The sequence below is a fragment of the Phyllostomus hastatus genome, unplaced genomic scaffold (genome assembly GCF_019186645.2).
Source record: "Phyllostomus hastatus isolate PE091 unplaced genomic scaffold, TTU_PhHast_1.1 phas_scaffold_345, whole genome shotgun sequence".
NCBI classification, from domain to species: domain Eukaryota; kingdom Metazoa; phylum Chordata; class Mammalia; order Chiroptera; family Phyllostomidae; genus Phyllostomus; species Phyllostomus hastatus.
In genome coordinates, this window is record NW_025334024.1 from 11490578 (window position 1) to 11510738 (window position 20161).

Consider the following 20161-nt stretch of genomic DNA (forward strand, 5'->3'; position numbering starts at 1 on the left):
TGTTAGAAACAGTATTATATACCGGCTGTGCCTAGCACTTTGCTAGTTATCACAAGTAGTTGCAAGAAAAGCAAATAGCATTTAAGATGAGTTTATGCACAAGAGCCTAGATGGGGACACCACACACACACATCAATTGCATGTGCGTGTATCCATGTAATAGTGCAATTGTAAAGTCACTTTTGCCTCAAGAGTAGGGAGTGGGAATGGGAAGAGTTCCTTAGGAAAGGTACGTTGGAAAACACAAGGCGGGTGGGGTGTGACCTTGGTGCCTGGGAGCAGGAGCTGCTGCACTGAGGGAAGTGGTCACAAGGTGGGCTTGGGACATCTCCAGTTAGTGGCTGGACCAGGAGCTACCATCCAGAGGCCTGAGGCTGCCGTTTCGGATCAACAGAAAGTTGGGGAGTTTGCTTGTTCCTGCAAATGGAGAGGCGCCTGAAACCAGGAGTGTCAGCCCAATAGGCTTATTATCTCACAAAATGAGCCATTGCCACATCATCACTACCACATAAAGAGATTTTCCTTCATGTGTACACAGTCTAGGGAGATGCAGTAATTTAACACTTGACTGCATATGTGCAATATACGCACCTTGGATTAGCCTATTCAAGAAACTACCATTTCCATTCGCACCTCTTTTCCACTCCTTCCTCTCTGTTTCCAATAACAATCTCACTCTGAACCTCACTCCCAGAACAAGTGCTGTGCCCAGCAGACTTGCCTGATTCATATTCTCCACCTAACTTGCGGGAAAGTGGCCGGAATGATTGAAACACATTAAATACCTGTTGTGAATTTAGAAATCACCAAGGAAAATATCACATACAGAATTCTCACCAAATATTTCAATTTAGTAGTGACAAGTACAGTTTTCTTATCAAAACGGATTTTCTCTTCCTGGAGAGATACTTAAGCCAGGATTCCTAATTCATACTCATCTTTCCTCAAAAATTAGTGGCTCCTAAAAAGTGAAAAGGACTCATGGACATGGACAACAGTGTGGTGATTGTGGTGGGGAGGAGGGGATAAGGGGGCTAAAATGGTAATGGGAAAAATACAATAAAAATAATTTTAACATAATTAATGGCCCTTAACAAGCTGTGCTGATAACTCAGAAAGGACCTCTGATATGGGCTAGCTTCTTCCTAGCCTTGTCACCGCCCTTCCCCCCCACCCCCCCACCCCCCCCACCCCCGGCTCAGTGGAGAGCTGAGTGAGTCCCATGTTGCTAAGCAACTCTGAAAAGATTTTTTAATCTTATTAATTAATTAACTCTGAAAGGCACTTGGACAAAATAGACATGTCCTGCCCCAGCTAGGCAGGGGAAATGCTCACAAAGAGCAAGCAGCAGGACACAGTGTGAAGACCAGTCACAGAAGGAGCTGGGTGGACGCTGTTCACACAAGCAAGGCTCCTGGCCATTTGGGACAACATGGGTAGATCTTGAGGGCATCGTTCTAAGTGAGATCAGCCAGACAACGACATGCAGTCGGCCCTCGAACAACACAGGTTTGAACTGCATGGGTCCACTTATACATGGGTTCTTTTCAGTAAATATATTGGAATAATTTTTGAAGATTTCCTTACTACTGTGAAGCAATCATATTGATTACTCTTGGCTACCATAAGCAATCATATTGCTGCTTCTTCTTTATCAATACATGAATCCATTATACCTGTGAATAAATATGAACTTTTTCACATTGCATTTTCATTTTTGATGTTTAGTGTTAGTAATACATATAACATCTACAGTATTTTGTATCATCTAAGACAATATTAATGTAGTTACTGACAGATGATTCATCTTGTAAACAGATGATATAAACTTATGGTTTCAATAAATACAGTACAGTACTATAAATGTATTTTCTCTTCCCTATGACTTCCTTAATAATATTTTCTTTTCTCTCTCTTACTTTATTGTAAGAATACAGTATATAGTACATTTAACATACAAAATATGTGTTAATTGACTGTTTATACTTAAGTAAGACTTTCGATTAATAGGTTGTTAGCAGTTAAGTTTTGGAGAGTCAAAAGTTACATGCAGATTTTCCACTGCATAGGGAGTTGGTTCCCCTAACCCCCATGTTGTCCAAACTCATAAAAACAGAAAGTAAAATGGGCTGGAGATGGGAAATTTGGAGAGATGTTGTTTAAGGGTACAAACAGCAACTAGTAGTGGTTATAGTCAACAATATTGTATTATGAACTTCTACAAAGTTGCTAAGGAATTAGGTTTTAATTGTTCTCACCACAGAAAGAAATGATAATTATGTGACATGATAGAGGTGTTAGCTAACACTACTATAGTAATCATATTGCAATCTATAATTGTATCAAATCAATACATTTTACACCTTAAATTTACACAATGTTATATGTCAATTATATCTCAACTTTAAAAATTTTTAAATAAAAAATAGAATAAATATCAGTGACAGCATATAGTACTTGTCTTTCTCTAACTGGCTTATTTCACTTAGCATAATGCTTTCCAGGTCAATCCATGCTGTCACAAAAGGTAGTATTTCCTTCTTTTTTATAGCCAAGTAGTATTCCATTCTGTAAATGTACCACAGCTCTTTTATCCACTCATCAACTGATGGACACTTGGGCTGTTTCCAAATCCTGGATATTGTAAATAATGCAGCAATGAACATAGAGGTGCATATACTCTTTCAAATTAATATCTCAGGATTCTTCAGATATGTTCCCAGAAGTGAATTGTTGGGTCATAAGACAGTTCCATTTTTAATTTTTTTAAAGATTTTATTTACTTATCTTTAGAGAGATGGGAAGAGAGATAGAAACAAAGGGAAAGAAACACTAATGTGTGGTTGTGTCTCAAGTGCCCCCTACTGGGGACCTGGCCTGATACCCAGGCATGTACCCTGACTGAGAATTGAACCGGCAACCTTTCAGTTTCCAGGCCCATGCTCAATCCACTGAGCCACTCCAGCCAGGGCTCATTCTTAATTTTTTGAGGTAACTCCATACACTTAAATACAGAATCTAATGAACAAAATAATCTAACAAACAAAATAGAAGCATACTCATAGATACAGAGAACGGATTGACAGCTGTCAAAAGGGAAGGGTATTGGTGGATGAGTAAAAAAGTTGAAGGGATTGAGAAACAAAAAAACCTCATAGACACAGATAACAGTATGGTGATTGCCAAAGGGAAAGTGGGGGTGAGGGGAGGTGCAAGAGGGTAAAGAGGGTATAAATGGTGATGGAAGGAGACTTTCCTTGGGTTGGGAAACACACAATATACACATGATATAGAACTGTACACCTGAAACCTATGTGGTAATTTTAACCAATCCTACCCCAATAAATTCAATAAAAATTAAAAAATAAAGAGTAAATAAATAAATGGAACAGAAACAGAAAGAGAATCAGGGGAGTAAGAAAAACCAAACATAGTTACCACATACCATGTACTCAGTGCAGACAGCACAGTAACAACTAAATTCTCCCAACTATGTCACAATCTGGGGGGAGTATCATCTTGTAAGAACTCGGATATTCAATTTATTTATGAAGCTTCCCCATCTTTGTTGTCTTTCAGCGAATACTCTCAGGAGACCTTAAGCAGACTGAACTGGCAGGAGTGCCCCTTCTCTAGGCCGGCCCTCTCTCCAGTTACCTGTCACTCCCCTCATGATGCTTCAATTCATTGAGTGCATGCTTAGTCTTCTTGTTGTCATTGTTGTGTTTTATTTTGTTTTCCTTTTTGTTTGTTTTATTTTATTTTATTTTATTTTTATTGTATTTTTTATTACCATTTGTCCTCATAAACCTCCTTCATTTTGTTTTCATGAGTCCTTATTTTGTATTTTATTCATTTAAAGCAAATGCATGTTAAAATATTTCACTAATAAAAGTAGAATCAATTGTTTCAGTTTCTGCTTTCATCATTGTCAGTGAGCAATTAACATCATTTTGTACATCAATTTTGCTCATTTTTTGGCACTTTTCATTCCTTTGTGTGAAGCCAATTTTCCATCTGCTATGATTTCTATTACACTTGCAGAACTTTAACATTTTTGTAGTGTAAGCCTGCTAACCACAAATCCTAGACACACACACACACAAAGATATGCCCAGAAAGTACCCAGTTATATAACATGAAAAATGGAGACATATATTGAAGAAGATACAAGATACAAGAAACATTGTACATAGGACAATGATACCTCAGTCCCCTTCACTGTAGGCACCTTGGGAACTCACCCAGTTCTTCCAATTGCCATCAGCTGCCCCTTCGTATTTTCCTGAATCACATCAATGGTCTGAAATCTCTCCCCTTTCAAAGGTGATTTTAGTTTTGGGAAAAGCCAGAAGTCTCAGGTGCCAAATCTAGGCCCTAGTGGGGCTGAGTCACCTGGGTGATTTGATGTTTTGCCAAAAAACTCTGCATGAGACGTGATGCGTGAGCGGGTGCATTGTCCTGATGAAGGTGGCAATCTCCAGATGACCATAGCTGCAGTCTTCTGAATCATCCAAATAGTTTCCACAGAGGAATGTTGATGCTTAACGCAAAATTTGATGCAGATTTCTGCTCTACTTGCTCAGGCATTTTGAATGCAATGGCCACACAGTAGACATGCTCACTCAACCATGTCTACCGCCCCCACTGACTGGTACAGTGAAGTTGTCATTTTTCACACTTGTGCATTCAGTCCATTCTCCTTGGCTGCCAGGTTACATTGATGTTATGCAAATCATTCTCATTATATTAAGAATGGTTGGACTTTTTCTGGACAGACCATGTATTTACCTGAAAAAGTCTTTCATTTACCTTTAATGATATTGTTGGTAAATTTAACATTCTAGCTTATAGGGTTTTTGTATGGTTTTTTCAGCACCATAAAGATACAATTTCATTGTCTTCTGACTTGCATTGATATTGAGAAGACATCTGAAATTATTCTTATCTCTGTTGCCCATTTTGTAATGTATATTTATCTCTAATTGCTATTAAGGCATTTTTAATCACCTATTTTCAGAAATTTGATTATTATATAGCTCCATTTTTTTTCTTATTTTGTATTTATCCTGCTCAGTTAGGTTCATTGAAACTGTTGATCTGTGGGCTTATAGAATTCATTAATTTTGGAAAATTTTCAGCCATTATTTCTTCAGAAATTCTTTTTCATCCCATATTTTTTGGACAACCAATTAAATGTAAATTGTTGATATTGTCCCACAAATTAGTGAGTCTCTGTTCTTTATAACATGTTTACTTTTTTCTGCGCTTCATTTTATATAATTTTTCTTTCTTCTTCAAGTTCATATTGATCTTTCCTTTTTCTATGACTGTTCTTAGTTCAATCCAGTATAATTTTCATTTCATATATGTACTTTTATGTACATTGGTTCATGGTTTATTTTTTATATTTTCAAATCCTTTCCTAATTATGTTTAAAGTGAAGATCTTAAACATAATGATTTAAAATAACAGTTTAAAGTCTTTAAGCTAATTCCAACACCTTTGCTGTTTCTAAGTACATGTCTATTGCCTGATTTTCTCTTGGTTAAGTGTAATTATATATATTTTTATATATTTTTGAATAATATTTTATCATATATTTTGTATTTTTATTTAAATATATTTTATTGATTATGCTGTTACAGTTGTCCCATTCCCCCCTTTTATTCCCCTCCATCCTGCACACCCCCTCCTGTCTGCATCTCCCCCTTTAGTTTATGTCCATGGGTCATACATATAAGTTCTCTGGTTTCTACATTTGCTATACTATTCTTAACCTTCCCCTATCTATTTTCTACCTACCATCTATGCTACTTACTCTGTACCTTTTCCCACTCTCCCCACTCCAACTCCCCCACTGATAACCCTCCATGTGATCTCTCTTTCTGTGAATCTGTTCCTGTTCTAGTTGTTCACTTAGTTCACTTTTGTTTTTGTTTTTGTTTAGGTTCAGTTGTTAATAGCTGTAAGTTTGTTGTCATTTTACTGTTCATATTTTTTATCTCCTTTTTCTTAGATAAGTCCCTTTAACATTTTATATAATAAGGGCTTGGTGATGATGAACTCCTTTAACTTGACCTTATCTGGGAAGCACTTTATCTGCCCTTCCATTCTAAATGATAGCTTTGCTGGATAGAGCAATCTTGGATGTAGGTCCTTGCCTTTGAGTAGGACCTCAAATACTTCTTTCCAGCCCCTTCTTGCCTGCAAGATTACTTTTGAGAAATCAGCTGACAGTCTGATGGGAACTCCTTTGTAGGTAACTGTCTCCTTTTCTCTTGTTGCTTTTAAGATTCTCTCCTTATTTTTAATCTTGGGTAATGTAATTATGATGTGCCTTAGTGTGTGCTTCCTTGGGTCCAACTTCTTTGGGACTGTCTGAGCTTCCTGGACTTCCCAAAAGTCTATTTCTTTTGCCACATTGGGGAAGTTCTCCTTCATTATGTTTTTAAATAAGTTTTCAATTTCTTGTTCTTCCTCTTCTCCTTATGGCACCCCTAAGAGTCAGATGTTGGAATGTTTAAAGTTGTCCTGGAGGTTCCTAAGCCTCTCCTCATTTTTTGGAATTCTTGTTTTTTCATTCTGTTTTGGTTGAATGTTTCTTTCTTCCTTCTGCTCCAAACTGTTGATATGAGTCCCGGTTTCCTTCTCATCATTGTTGGTTTCGCTGTACATTTTCCTTTATTTCACTTTTCATTGCCTTCACTTTTTTTTCTATTTTGCAACCATACTCAACCATTTCTGTGAGCATCCTGATTACCAGTATTTTGAACTATGCATCTGATAGGTTGGCTATCTCTTCATCACTTAGTTGTATTTTTTCTGGAGCTTTGAACTGTTAATTCATTTGGGCCATATTTTTTTGTCTTGGAGTACCTGTTATTGCAAGGGGTGGAGCCTTAGGTATTTACCAGGGTGGGGACAACCCACCTGGCAGCATTGTGGCTGTGTTGTGGCAGTCCTCCTTGGGGAAGGTGTCGGAGAGGGAACAATGCCACTTGTTCAGCTCTCCAGTGAGGTTTTCAGTCAGTTCTCCCGCTACCCACAATCAAATTGGGCCCTTCTGGTGCTGATTCCCGGGTGGGTGGTTTTGTGTATGTTCTAGGATCTTGTGGGTCTCTCCATTGAACTCTCCTGTGAGGCTGAGAGTTTGGCTTGCCACCTCAACCTCCACCAGATTTTTCAGTTAGAGATTTTTTGAGGCTTTATTTCCCAGCACTGGAACCCTGGGTTTCGTGGTCTGTCTTGCTCCAGTTTTTCCTCCCAGTTTATCCACATACAAATGTAGGACTGCCTGCTCCGCCAGCTGCTACCTCGCCATGAGTCCTCTCCATCCTGGCTGTCCATTTCTGCCCCTCCTATCTATCTGGATGAATATTCTTCAACTCCTTGGTTGTCAGACTTCCATACAGTTCAATTTTTTGGCAGTTCTGGTTACTTTCTATTTTTAAATTTGTTGTTGTCCTTCTTTTGGTTGTGCAAGAGGACACAGTGTGTCTACCTACACTTTCATCTCAGCTGGAAGACCCCATTTCCAATTCTTTAAAAAAATTTATTGTATTTTTTCCATGACCATAGAAACGCCTTATGCCCCCCCCTCCCTCTCACCTCAATTTTTGTTTATTGTGTTTGGGCCATGTTAATGTCAGAATTAGATATATAATGAATAGTTTGGAGTATGTAGTTGTGTGCACACTGCCTAGTCTATGGTTTTTGAAAGCGAGCAGTGCAATATGGCTCCAGCACCCTGCACAGTGAGTGATACAGCAGTAAATGCAGTGAGTAGCAGGCAGCAGTAAAAGCCTGTGAATTGACTGCTAGACTTTGCATATGTTTATTGCTTTAATTCTTATCAAGAAAACCTAAATGGAAATTATATGTAGAATATGAATATATTTTTGCACTTTTGGGTGAGCCAGAAAAGTTCAGTGTGAATCTCTCCCCTCTGTTGACTTCCTGTCTTAGACTTCTGCATGTTAAATGCTAAATTTATTGCTAAGAGCTATGAGTCTTATACACTTGGAAGAGAAATGAATTTTCTGGAATGAATACATAAAAAGCTTTTTAAAATGTATGTGACTTGCAAGTTGTGTTCCCTTAGAAGCAAAGGCAGCCTTGTCCTTCATTAAATTGACCACGTCTGCAGCAACAGAGAAGCCAGCATCTGCTTGATCATCTTTTTCTTAGTACTTGGCATAGGCCTCATTAGAAAGGGCTTTCTTTCCTAATAATGTTTTTGAGGTGGTGGCATGGGCTGGCAGAACTCTCATAAATAGGTTGCTGGCTTCAGCCTTGTGGAAATGAGCAGCTAAGACAGCCAAGTATATTGACATGTGCAAAGGGAGTGCTGTATCAGGGCTCTAGTTAACTGGAGTTACTGACAGTTGTGTGCCAAGCAAAACCCTCTTAGGCCCTCTTGAGTATCTTGGGGAACATCCTCAATTAGTATCTCAAATAATGTAACAAACTTCTTGTGAAAGGGAGGACAGTCTGTTGAGATGATGCTCAAACTTCTTTGAGGGTTGTATTTTTTTACCAAATTGAATGTTGTTAGTTTCTTCATAATAAAAATTAATTGAAGAATTTGTTAGGTATGGTTCTTCTGTGTGTTGAATCCAATCCAGTGTGGTTTGTGTTAAAGAGAATATCAATAGTTTGTCATTTACTAAGAATCTAAGGTGTTGTCTCCTTCTGATTTATGGGTTTTGGTGGTCATAGAAAGCATAAGTAGTTTTTGGATGACTTGCTCTGGGAGAAGCCAGCTATTGTGCCATGAAGGAATTCAAGCAGTCTGATAGAGATATCCATGAGGTGAAGAACTATGACTTCCTTTGAACAACCAGTATCAACTTGCCATCCACATTAGTGAATCACTTTGGAATTGATTTTTCAGCCCCATGAGCCTTCATGATTTTATAGTCCTGGCCAACACGTCAACTGCAACCTCATGAAAGACACTGAGTTAAAAGCACCCATTCAAGTTGTTCTGAATTCCTTACCCACTGAAACTATAGATTTCCCACTTCTTGTCATGTTGCAGTAACTGGTACTGGATTTGTCCTCTTGTAAAAATTGGAAAAATTAGAAAAAAATATGAAGCAACTGTTCTCAGAAATTCGGCAGCAGGCAGTCAAGGACTGTGATCCAGATAAAAGGATAATAAATGATGTGAGCCCCACAATTGCTCTGGTTACAATCACCTGGAAACCCTTGGTGGACCATGACACAGGAAAGGACAACCAGGCAGGGTACAATATTCTCACTGAGTTGAGGAGACAGAGATTAGAGTTTGGGGAAGATGAAGTGGGCAGAATTTGCAGGGCAGAGTACCAGAAAAGAAGGAGTTATGCAGAAAATGGCTCCAGAAATCAGAATAGGGGTCTTCTTGAAGTTGTTGGTAAACACTAAGCTTCATATATGTAGGATAAAATTTCATGAGGCAACACAAAGAATAACTGGGGAGCTATAAGCTCAACAACTTCCAGAACTCAAACAGGGCTGGGAAACAAGTTCCATTCAGCCAAAGTAGAGAGGTCTCATTGCAACCTGGTGATTATTCAAGAAACAGCTGAAAGGTTGGGCTTTAGTAGTAAGGCTAAACTAGTCCTCGTGTAAAGGCTATTCTAATCTAGCTCTAATAAAGCTTAAAAATATGCTGTTCATAAAGTTACATACTGCCAGCTAAAAAAAAATTACATTAAAAAAAATTATGCTGTTTAAGTTACATACTGCCAGCTAAAAAAAAAATTCAACACTATACAAAGACAAAATCTGACACACGCAACATAACATTTAAAATAAAATAAATAATAAATTAAATTAAATTTTTAAAATTATGACATGAAAAGAAGCATATACATAATAAAATATAAAATATATGAGACTTCCTGCCAAGATAGAGGTGTAGGTAGATACACTTTGCCTCCTTGTACAATCAAAAGAAGGACAACCACAAATTTAAAAACAAAAAACAACCAGAACTGACAGAAAATCAAACTGTATGGAAGTCCGACAATCAAGAAGTTAAAGAGGAAATATTCATCCAGACTGGTAGCAGGGGTGGAGACAGGTAGCTGGGTGGAGAGGACTTGCGGCAAGGCAGCTGCTGGTGGACCAGGTGAGGCTGTGACTTGCAGACTGGGTGGTCCCACATTTGTGTGCAGATAAATCAGGAGGAACAACTAGGGAGTGAGATAGACCATGCAACCAAGGGTTCCCATACTAGGAAATAAAGACTCAGAGCTTCTGACTGAAAACACCTGTGGTTGTTGAGGTGGCAGTGGGAGAAACTCCCAGCCTCACAGGAGAGCTTCTTGGAGAGACCCACAAGATCCTAGAACATACACAAACCTGCCCACCTGGGAATCAGCACCAAAAGGGCCCAATTTGATTGTGGGTTGCAGAGGAAGTGACTGAAAACCAGCAGAGAGTGGAACAAGTGCCATTGTTCCCTCTCAGACACCTCCCCCACATACAGCATCATGACCAGCGACTTGCCCTGCCTTGGTGAACACCTAAGGCTCCCCTGCTTACTAGGTAAAAGGCACCCACATACCAAAAAAAAAAAAATGGGCCCAAATGAAAGAACAGTTCAAAGCTCCAGAAAAAATACAACTAAGCAATGAAGAGAAAGCCAACCTATCAGATGCACAGTTCAAAATACTGGTAATCAGGATGCTCCAGGAACTCACTGGGTACTTCAGTAGCATAAAAGAAGACCCAGACAGCAATGAAGGTTGCATTATGTGAAATAAAGAAAAATCTACAGGGAACCAACAGTGATGGGAAGGAAACCGGGACTCATATCAACAGTTTGGAGCAGAAGGAAGAAAGAAACATTCAACCAAAACAGAATGAAAAAACAAGAATTCCAAAAAATGAGGAGAGGCTTAGGAACCTCCAGGACAACTTTAAACATTCCAACATCTGACTCTTAGGGGTGCCATAAGGAGAAGAGGAAGAACAAGAAATTGAAAACTTATTTAAAAACATAATGAAGGAGAACTTCCCCAATGTGGCAAAAGAAATAGACTTTTGGGAAGTCCAGGAAGCTCAGAGAGTCCCAAAGAAGTTGGACCCAAGGAAGCACACACCAAGGCACATCATAATTACATTACCCAAGATTAAAAATAAGGAGAGAATCTTAAAAGCAACAAGAGAAAAGGAGACAGTTACCTACAAAGGAGTTCCCATCAGACTGTCAGCTGATTTCTCAAAAGCAATCTTGCAGGCAAGAAGGGGCTGGAAAGAAGTATTTGAGGTCCTACTCAAAGGCAAGGACCTACATCCAAGATTGCTCTATCCAGCAAAGCTATCATTTAGAATGGAAGGGCAGATAAAGTGCTTCCCAGATAAGGTCAAGTTAAAGGAGTTCATCATCACCAAGCCCTTATTATATAAAATGTTAAAGGGACTTATCTAAGAAAAAGGAGATAAAAAATATGAACAGTAAAATGACAACAAACTTACAGCTATTAACAACTGAACCTAAACAAAAACAAAAACAAAAACAAAAGTGAACTAAGTGAACAACTAGAACAGGAACAGATTCACAGAAAGAGAGATCACATGGAGGATTATCAGTAGGGAGGGGGAGAGAGGAGGATGGGGAAAACATACATGAAATAAGAAGAATAAATGGTAGGTAAAAAATAGATAGGGGGAGGTTAAGAATAGTATGGGAAATGGAGAACCCAAAGAACTTATATGTATAACCCATGGACATGAACTAAGGTAGGGGAATGATGGTGGGAGGCGGGTACAGGGAAGAGGGGAATAAAGGGGAGAAAAAAATGAGACAACTGTAATAGCCTAATCAATAAAATATATATTTTAAAAAGAATTGGAAAAGGAACACTGAGAGAGGCATTGATACCATGTCTATAATTTCTATGGCTTAAAATGTTTGCATAGCATGTGCTTCTCGGTTGACAGTCTGAGACTTAATAATTATGAAATAACATACAGATTCTGTGCTAAGATGTTTTTTAAAACTGAATGATGTGGCCCTGGCTGGTGTAGCTCAGTGGATTGAGCACGGGCTGCGAACCAAACTGTCACGGGTTTGATTCCCAGTCAGGGTACATGCCTGGGTTGCAAGCCATGACCCCCAGCAACCACACATTGATGTTTCTCTCTCTCTCTCTCTCTTCTCCCTCCCTTACCTCTCTAAAAATAAATAAATAAAATCCTTTAAAAAATGGAAATTACCTTGAGAAGCTATTAAAAAAAATTGAATGATGTCATCATTCATCAGCCTTATTTATGCTCTCATCAATGCATTCTGGCCATGTATAATGACAATTTGTAAATACTCTTCTAAATCTCTCATGTTCACATCATTTTTAGTGTCTTAATTTTATAATGTATACCTGTGTTTTCTAATAGGGTAGCTATTTACATTTAAACTTATGTTAGCTGAAAGTTAAAAAATAAAATACAGTTCATTTCCTTAGTTTTATTATTCTCATTTCAAGTGCTCAGTGGCCATTGTATTATAGAATATTTCCATCATCATAGAAAGCTCAACTGGACAGAAGTAGTTTATTAATTTCTAATGTAAGAAAATAATCTTCCAACTCAAATTATATTGTTTTCCAAGCATGCTCCTATGGTATTTCATTTTTTATTATTTATTGTAAGTAACTTTCGGGACTCCAGTGGATAGACTCAATATTAATCATTTCATGATTATCAAAATAGTAACTGATTAATAAACATGTCCCCTATACTGTCTGTTCTCTCCCAAATAACACCACCATTAGAGGACACCATATTCAAAGTAACCCTTTAATTTTTTAACATTAAATTTGAAATGCCACTTAAAATTGAAAACTGAATACAATAAAATTCAGTCAACTATTTATTTTTTTCATGAAACTCTCCATAGAGGACACACTGAAAATACATCACCCTTTTCTTCTTGGATGATTGTAAACTACTTGTTAATGAAAATTTTGGAAATTCTGGATTTCATACAATATGCTTCTAGATTTTGTTTTTCATAGTGAGAGAGACTGAAAGAGGTGCATTTCTATATACCTCTTCAATTAAAGGAAGCTTCAGGTTGCTTTTTAGAAATCAAACTGACATAGCATCAAGTATGATGATAATTTACTTCTTATTGAGCAAAAGATAATTAAACTTAATAATTGTATTCATTTTCCTACTTGGACATTTTATTATAATTCTTCATATTGGATAAGAGAAAATTTCACAGGATGAATTAAAATATTCCACTAGACAAAGGGAGATAAATAGCATTGTGTGGCCTTGTTATTTTTGTGAATAGACCTTCTCTTTGGCATCACTCACAAAAAAATATGTTTTCGTTAAGAATTTAAGATGACCTCATCTAATTTATTTGACAGACAAATGTAGTTCTTCTACATTAGATCTCAGGTTTACACTGATATTCTTTTACATTCTCTGAGTTACTCAGTGAAGTTTGGTGGTGTTCCTATATTTTGGGGATATTGCAAAACTCTCTTCCTAGTATGAAAGAATGTCTGTGCCCCTCAAACCCTGTAACCCACAATTGCATTGAAATTTTAAATACACTATCAATATTACTAATTCTAAGCGGAAAAGAACTTCATTCCTCAATCTTGAACACCACAGAGTTAACTGTGGCTCCACAGAACACAAAGGTGGTCTATGAAAGAGACACGTTTTGTATCTGGGACTTTAGTTCTTTATGCTTAAATCATTTTAATTGTCAGTAAAACATAGTTTACTAATAATTGAAGAAGAGTATCTACAATCTTTGGACTTTTGATTTCCCATCACTCCCATCTTACACTTTCTCCTCTTCAGATCCAAGCAGATACATGCAGAGATCAAACACCAAGCCCCTGATCAAAATAACTGTCATTTTCTTGGTAGAATGACTTTCCCCTTCTGTCTACCAAAGAGTTGATATGATTTCCATCAAATATGTCAAGTAAGCCTTTAAAGGTGCCTGTCAATTGCCAACATGTGGTCTGCCAAACAAGAATGCTGCCTTCAGGGAGGAAGCAGAAAACTTCCAGAGTTATAAAAAGCAGTGAAACTCTGATCACCCAGGGAAGTAACATTCCTATCTGAATCACAAGTCTGGATTGCCATAAGATGTGGAAATATAGGAAAGGAGTTTCTGCAGAAGCTTTGAAAAGGGGAATGGATATTCCTTTATTTCTAAAAGAAGTCTAATGGCTCATTAAATTCAATGTTCTATATGGGGACAAGGAAGTTCCCCATGAATTTAAATGTACTTCTTACAAGTTTTCAAGGAACTGGAGACTTCCCGCTAGGATAGACCTCCTACCTTAAAAATCTCTGGCCCTTGCTGGGTGCTCAGTTTGTTAAAGCATCGTCCCATATATCAAAATGATTGTGGATTTGATTCCCAGTCGGGATGCCTACAGGAGGCAGCCAGTCAAAGTTTCTTCTCTCTCTCTCTCTCTCTCTCTCCCTCTCTCTCTCTCTCTCTCTCTCTTCTTTTCACCACCTCTCCTCTCTCTCTAAAGTTAGTAAAGCATATCCTCAGGTGGGGGTTGAAAAAAAGAATCTCTTTTTTCTTGTCTCAACTATATAAAAGGCAAGCTTATATTTAGGATGAGTCATTGAGTATAGGCGTCCCATATTGCCACTACTAAACAGGAAGGCTAATAAAGAGCTGCCTCAAGGAGTTGATCTATATAAGTCACATTTCAGCTCCACCACTGATTCATCAGATATATTTCTTGCTGTGCACAGGGGCTTTCTGTCTGACAGAATGAAGTTTGGCTTAGAAACCAGAGCTCAGATTGCTGTTTTTCCTACCTTTCATGATGTGCTTTCCTAAAGGTCCTATAATAAACAGACCAACTGTCCTTGCCATCATCCTCTTATATTTTCTAGCAAAAGCTAAAGAGGCACAAAGCTGAGATATGTACCAACCTTATAAAAATTTTGAGAAAACATGCAATGAATTTAATTTTAAAATAGCAGTTAAATGATAAGTTCCAAATGATCTAGATGGGAGTATGATTAACGAAAATCAAAAATAATAGAAAATGGAACTGCCTTATGACCCAGCAATTCCACTTCTGGGAATATATCTGAAGAAACCCAAAACAGTAATTTGAAAGAATACATGCACTCCTATGTTCACTGCAGCATTATCTACAATAGCCAAGATTTGGAAGCAGCCCAAGTGCTCATCAGTAGATAAGTGGATAAAAAAGCTGTGGTATACTTATACAATGGAACACTGACAACCACAAAAAAGAAGGAAATCTTGCCCCAGCCAGGTGGCTCAGCTGGTTGGAGCATTGTCCTCTACACCAAAATGTTGCGGGTTCAATCCCCAGTCAGGGCACATATGGGAGGCAATGAGTTGGATATTTCTCTCTTTTCTCTTTCCATTCTTCTCCCTCTACAATCAACAAACATATCCTCAGGTGAGGATTTTTTTTTTAAAGGAAGGAAATCTTACCCTTTGCAACAGTATGAATGGACCTGGAGAGTATTACGCTAAGTGAAAAAAGACAGTCAGAGAAAGAGAAGATCCACATGATTTCACTCATATGTGGAATCTAATGAACAAAATAAACTAACAAAAATTTTTAAAAATAAAAGAAAATAATTGAGTATATGAGAGAAGTATCACTGTTTTCTTCTAAGATGACATAAGTCAATAGATTACTTATTTAGAAAATGTTCAAGAATTTTGTATTGCTTATGAATAAATTAAAGTAGAATGCATGCTTTATGAAAGTAAAAATTTTGATGACTATCTGAAAGTACATATTTGAATAAGTGAAAAATAACTTGTATACCAAATAATAACATAGTGTTTCTTCATTCTATTAATGTTTACTCTAAACAGAATATATTTAAGTCAAACTAAATGCTTATTAACAGATGGAGAGAGTATATATACAAGTACACACATGACTGTATCTGCATACATATTTCAGTTATATAGACATATTCTATATTATACATAAATGAATAGCTATTTGTTCCTCATTATAGAAATAACAAATGTCCATATTAACAAAAATAAAAGGTTTTTTAGTAATTTTTAAAGTAAATTACAATAAATTATTATTTTTAAAGATTTTATTTATTTATTTTTAGAGAGGGAAGGGAGGGAGCGAGAGAGAAAGAGAGAGAGAGAGAGAGAAACATCAATGTGCAGTTGCTGGGGGTTCTGGCCTGCAACCCAGGAATGTACCCTGGCTGGGAATCGAACCTGCGACACTTTGGTTCCCAGCCTGCGCTCAATCCACTGAGCTATGCCAGCCAGGGCACAATAAATTATTTAAAAGAAAACAAAAGTTACCACCCAGAGAAGACCATGAGCAGAATTTGATACATAATTTTCTAGCCTTGTGTTCAAAATGCACCTTCATACATCCCTCTTTTCTAAAGAATTTGTTTATTCATTTTGGTTCAAATTCAGATAAATCACCTTTTGCATGTTTAAAATATTTCCTTTCAATATTTCACATTGCCTTCAGCTTGGGGTGTTCTTTTTTAGTATTGTATATTGTGTTGTCTCCCATTCAGCTTTTCACCAGCTACTGACATGCAAAAAAAGGAAAAGGAGGAGGAGCAGAAGTACGGCTGAGTATCAACTTTGGAACCCCTGTACTGAACACCCTCAAAATTTATACGGGAAGTAGTTAATAAACTGCTAATGTAATCAAAGAAGTCACTACACTTTATTTCCATATTGTTCAACTCAATAAGCCTGTTACTTGGCAAGCAAGACACGTTATACATATAATGAATAACTACAAACACATGAAGAGACAATGAGGTTCTAGGTAACCTTTCATCTCCAATGTGCAAAAAGATTTCCCGAGGCTGGATTGTTTTCTTGAAGTCTGTATGTTTATTTACACTGACACTGCCAATGTGTTCCTGGATTCTGTTTTGGTGCCCCGGGAGTAAGGAGAGGATTTAAGTATCATTACTATATAGGAACAGTAAGGAAAATCAAAGTATAGTTAGCATGCATATTAGTAGCACAGTGCCACACCACCACTCTGCTTGAAATCGGCCACTTGTATTTCAATAACTGAGTATTAAATTTTTTTAACATAGAAAAATGGAAACTCTTCTTGGATGTTTTTCCAGTCAGTCAATATCACACATACTTATAGAATAGAATCTATATATGTGCCAGCTACTGTTGTTGGTACAGGCATTTATGGTAAATTATTCTATATCTGCAACATGTTATTTGGAGGCAAATTGGCACCATTTACAAGGAATTTTAGGTTTAATTTGCATCTAAAAATTTTAAATGCCCATAATTGTACATTGCCAGGAACATTACCCATGGTTAATTTGCATATTGTTCCTATTGTCCCTAAAATGTGAGGACATTTAACAATACTGTATGCCACAAGACGCCACACACCACATTGAGAGCAAAGATCATTCAGGGCTGATTAAACTTGGCATTGAGGACTTTCGGGGTCACGATGAACCCACCAGGCAGTTTAACACCCTTTCATGTCATGGCCACTGAATTTCCCTTTTGAGCAAGCCTCCTGCCCAAGCTCTTACAGATTCATCCAGGGCTGTCTGGCTCAGTTATCTTTGTCCTTAGCAGAATCATACTTCAGAGGTTCAAAGGACTCACAGGTTATCCATCAGGCCAATTCTATTTCAAATTTTAAAAATCTTTTGTACTCTGGTCAAATTGACATTTTCTCCCACCTTACCCATCAGCAGCACAAAAGCTGAAGCTCCTTCCATCTTGAGATTCTGAACTTCATTATTTAATGTAACAGTCCTTTCAGTAAATCCTTTCTCAGGCTCATTGATTGCTTCTATTGAAAATACTCTAACCTTATATTCTTTTCTTATTATGAATAAAACAGTTATCTAAACCCTGAGAAATTCTTATGGCCTCTAACACTTTCATCCTGCAACTCTGTGTCAGTAGTAAAAAGTGAATCAAGGTTCTCTAGGGAGAAAATTGTGCTTCAAAGGAAAACAATGTATTGTTTATAACATTTCTCCCTGTTACTGGTTTATGACTCTATGGCAGCTACGTTACATCTCTGTAAATTATAGATAACTGATAGCAATGACAAATAATTTTTATCCATAGAAATACAAATCTTCCCTGTCCAAAAACTCACTTGACCTCCTTTCCCTACAGTGGAGAAGCTAGGATTTTCTTTTGAACCTGTTAAACATCTACATCTATTTAATTCCCTCATTAATTCATGAGTGAAATAAAATATTTTTCAATTATCATCTAACAACTTCAAATGAGGGAAATATATAAGCATAACTATGGTATTGATTGGAGAATTTTTAAAAATGAGATGATAAAAGAGGACAAATCCAGCAAGAGGACATCAAGAGTCTCGTTCACACTCTCTCATGCTTTTCTAAGTATAAACATGCTATAATTTAGTAGGACTAAAAATGAAGAGTTACTTAATAATTTTCTCTAAAAGTAATAACACTTTTACATTCATGTTGGAGAGTGTTGATGGAGATGATTAAAGGGTAATAGATGATTAAAGGGTAAACCATTGTCAAAGCAAAAATTGCACCACCAAAATTAAACAGGTAAGGAAGACTTTATTCAAGGCTATTGCAATAGGGAAGAAAGACCAGTATGAACTCAGCTCCACTGAAACAATGGGCAGAAGAGTTTTTGAAAGCTGGGTTGGAGAATATCATAGATCATCTCTGTTTGCTAACTGGCCTTACCCAAAAGAAAAGAAAGACAGAGGGAGATCTTACACACAGAGAGGAGAAAGCAATGTTAAAATAAAGCAGAGAGGGATTTGAAGATCCCAGCCTTGAGGACTGTAGTAATGCAGCCACAAGCTAAGGAATGCTGGTGCCCACTGTATGCTGGAAGAGACAAGAAAAGCACTCTCTCCTAGTCCCTCCAAAGTGGGCGCAGCCCTGCTGACCCCTTGATTTTGACTCAGCAATATCAATTTCTGGCTTTCTGGCCACCAGGACTACAAGAAATAAATTTCTGCCATTTAAAGCCACCAAGTTTGTGATAATTTATTATGGCAACCACAGGAAAGCAACACAGATTTTGGTATCAAGAAGTGGGGTGCTGCTGTAAAAGTACCTAACAATGCAGACGTGGCTTTGGAACTGGCAATGGACAAAGGCTGAAAGAATTTTGAGGCACCTAATAAAGTCTAGATTTCTTTAAACAGATGATTGGTAGAAATATGAACATTGAAAACAATGCTGGTAAGAGTTCAGAAAGAAGTAAGAAGTATGATAGAGGAAGCCTATATCACCTTGGAGAATATATATATTGCCATAAACTGAATATTGGTAGAAATATGAACATCACAGGTGCTGCTCAGGGGCTCAGAAAGAAATAAGAAACATACCATTGGAAAATGGAAGAAAGGCAATCCTTGTAATACAGTGGCAGAGAGCTTCAATGAATTGTGACCAAGCACTGTGCAAGAAACAGCACTTGTAAGTGATGAATTTGAATATTTATCTGAGGAGATTTCCAAGCAAGGCACTTAAGACACAGCCTGGTTTCTCCTTGCCACTTACACTATAGTGCTAGAAGAAAAAGATAACTTGAGGAAAGAATTTTTAACCAAAATGGACCCAGGACTTGATTTGGGATACTCCCAGGTGGTCCATATTGCAAGAGATGCTAAAATTAGGATATTCCCTGTTATGAAAGCATGCTCTGGAGAGAAGGCCAAAGGTATGGCTGGAGAATCTTTTGTCAGTGCTGAAGAGATTAAGCATTAGCAAAGGGATCACAGTTGGGGGACTGGAGCAATCTAGGTGAACAGTAACAGTGTATTAGCCAGAACGAAAATGTGGTGGTCCAGCACTATAGGTGATAAAAAGTGTTTGGATTCTGGGTACATATGGAAGGCAGAACTGATGGTATTTTCTGATTTATTACATATACTTTGTGAGCATTATTCCAAAGCATCAGGTGTGGAAGAATGGACTTGACATTTCTTGAGTAAGTTAACAAGAAAATACCAGTAGCCCGGTTTCTAACAGAACAGATTGATATTTCCATTGTAAAAGCAAGTGGAGATTTTGGAAAAAAAATAATTGCACATAGGAATCCAGAGGTCAACATCTCAGTCCAGTCTATAGCTATAAATTTAGGGACGTCAATATAGAGATAATATCTAAAGTGGTAAGACAG

The 20161-nt window shown here is 37.4% G+C and overlaps 1 protein-coding gene across 1 annotated transcript in view; it reads left to right on the forward strand.

Moving 5' to 3' along the window:
* The first annotated feature begins 19590 nt into the window (after positions 1-19590).
* Positions 19591-20161, forward strand: part of DUXB (double homeobox B) — a 41411-nt gene continuing 40840 nt past the window's right edge. The window contains 1 exon segment of the mRNA XM_045819130.1: positions 19591-19699. Coding sequence (XP_045675086.1) covers positions 19591-19699 — 109 coding nt within the window.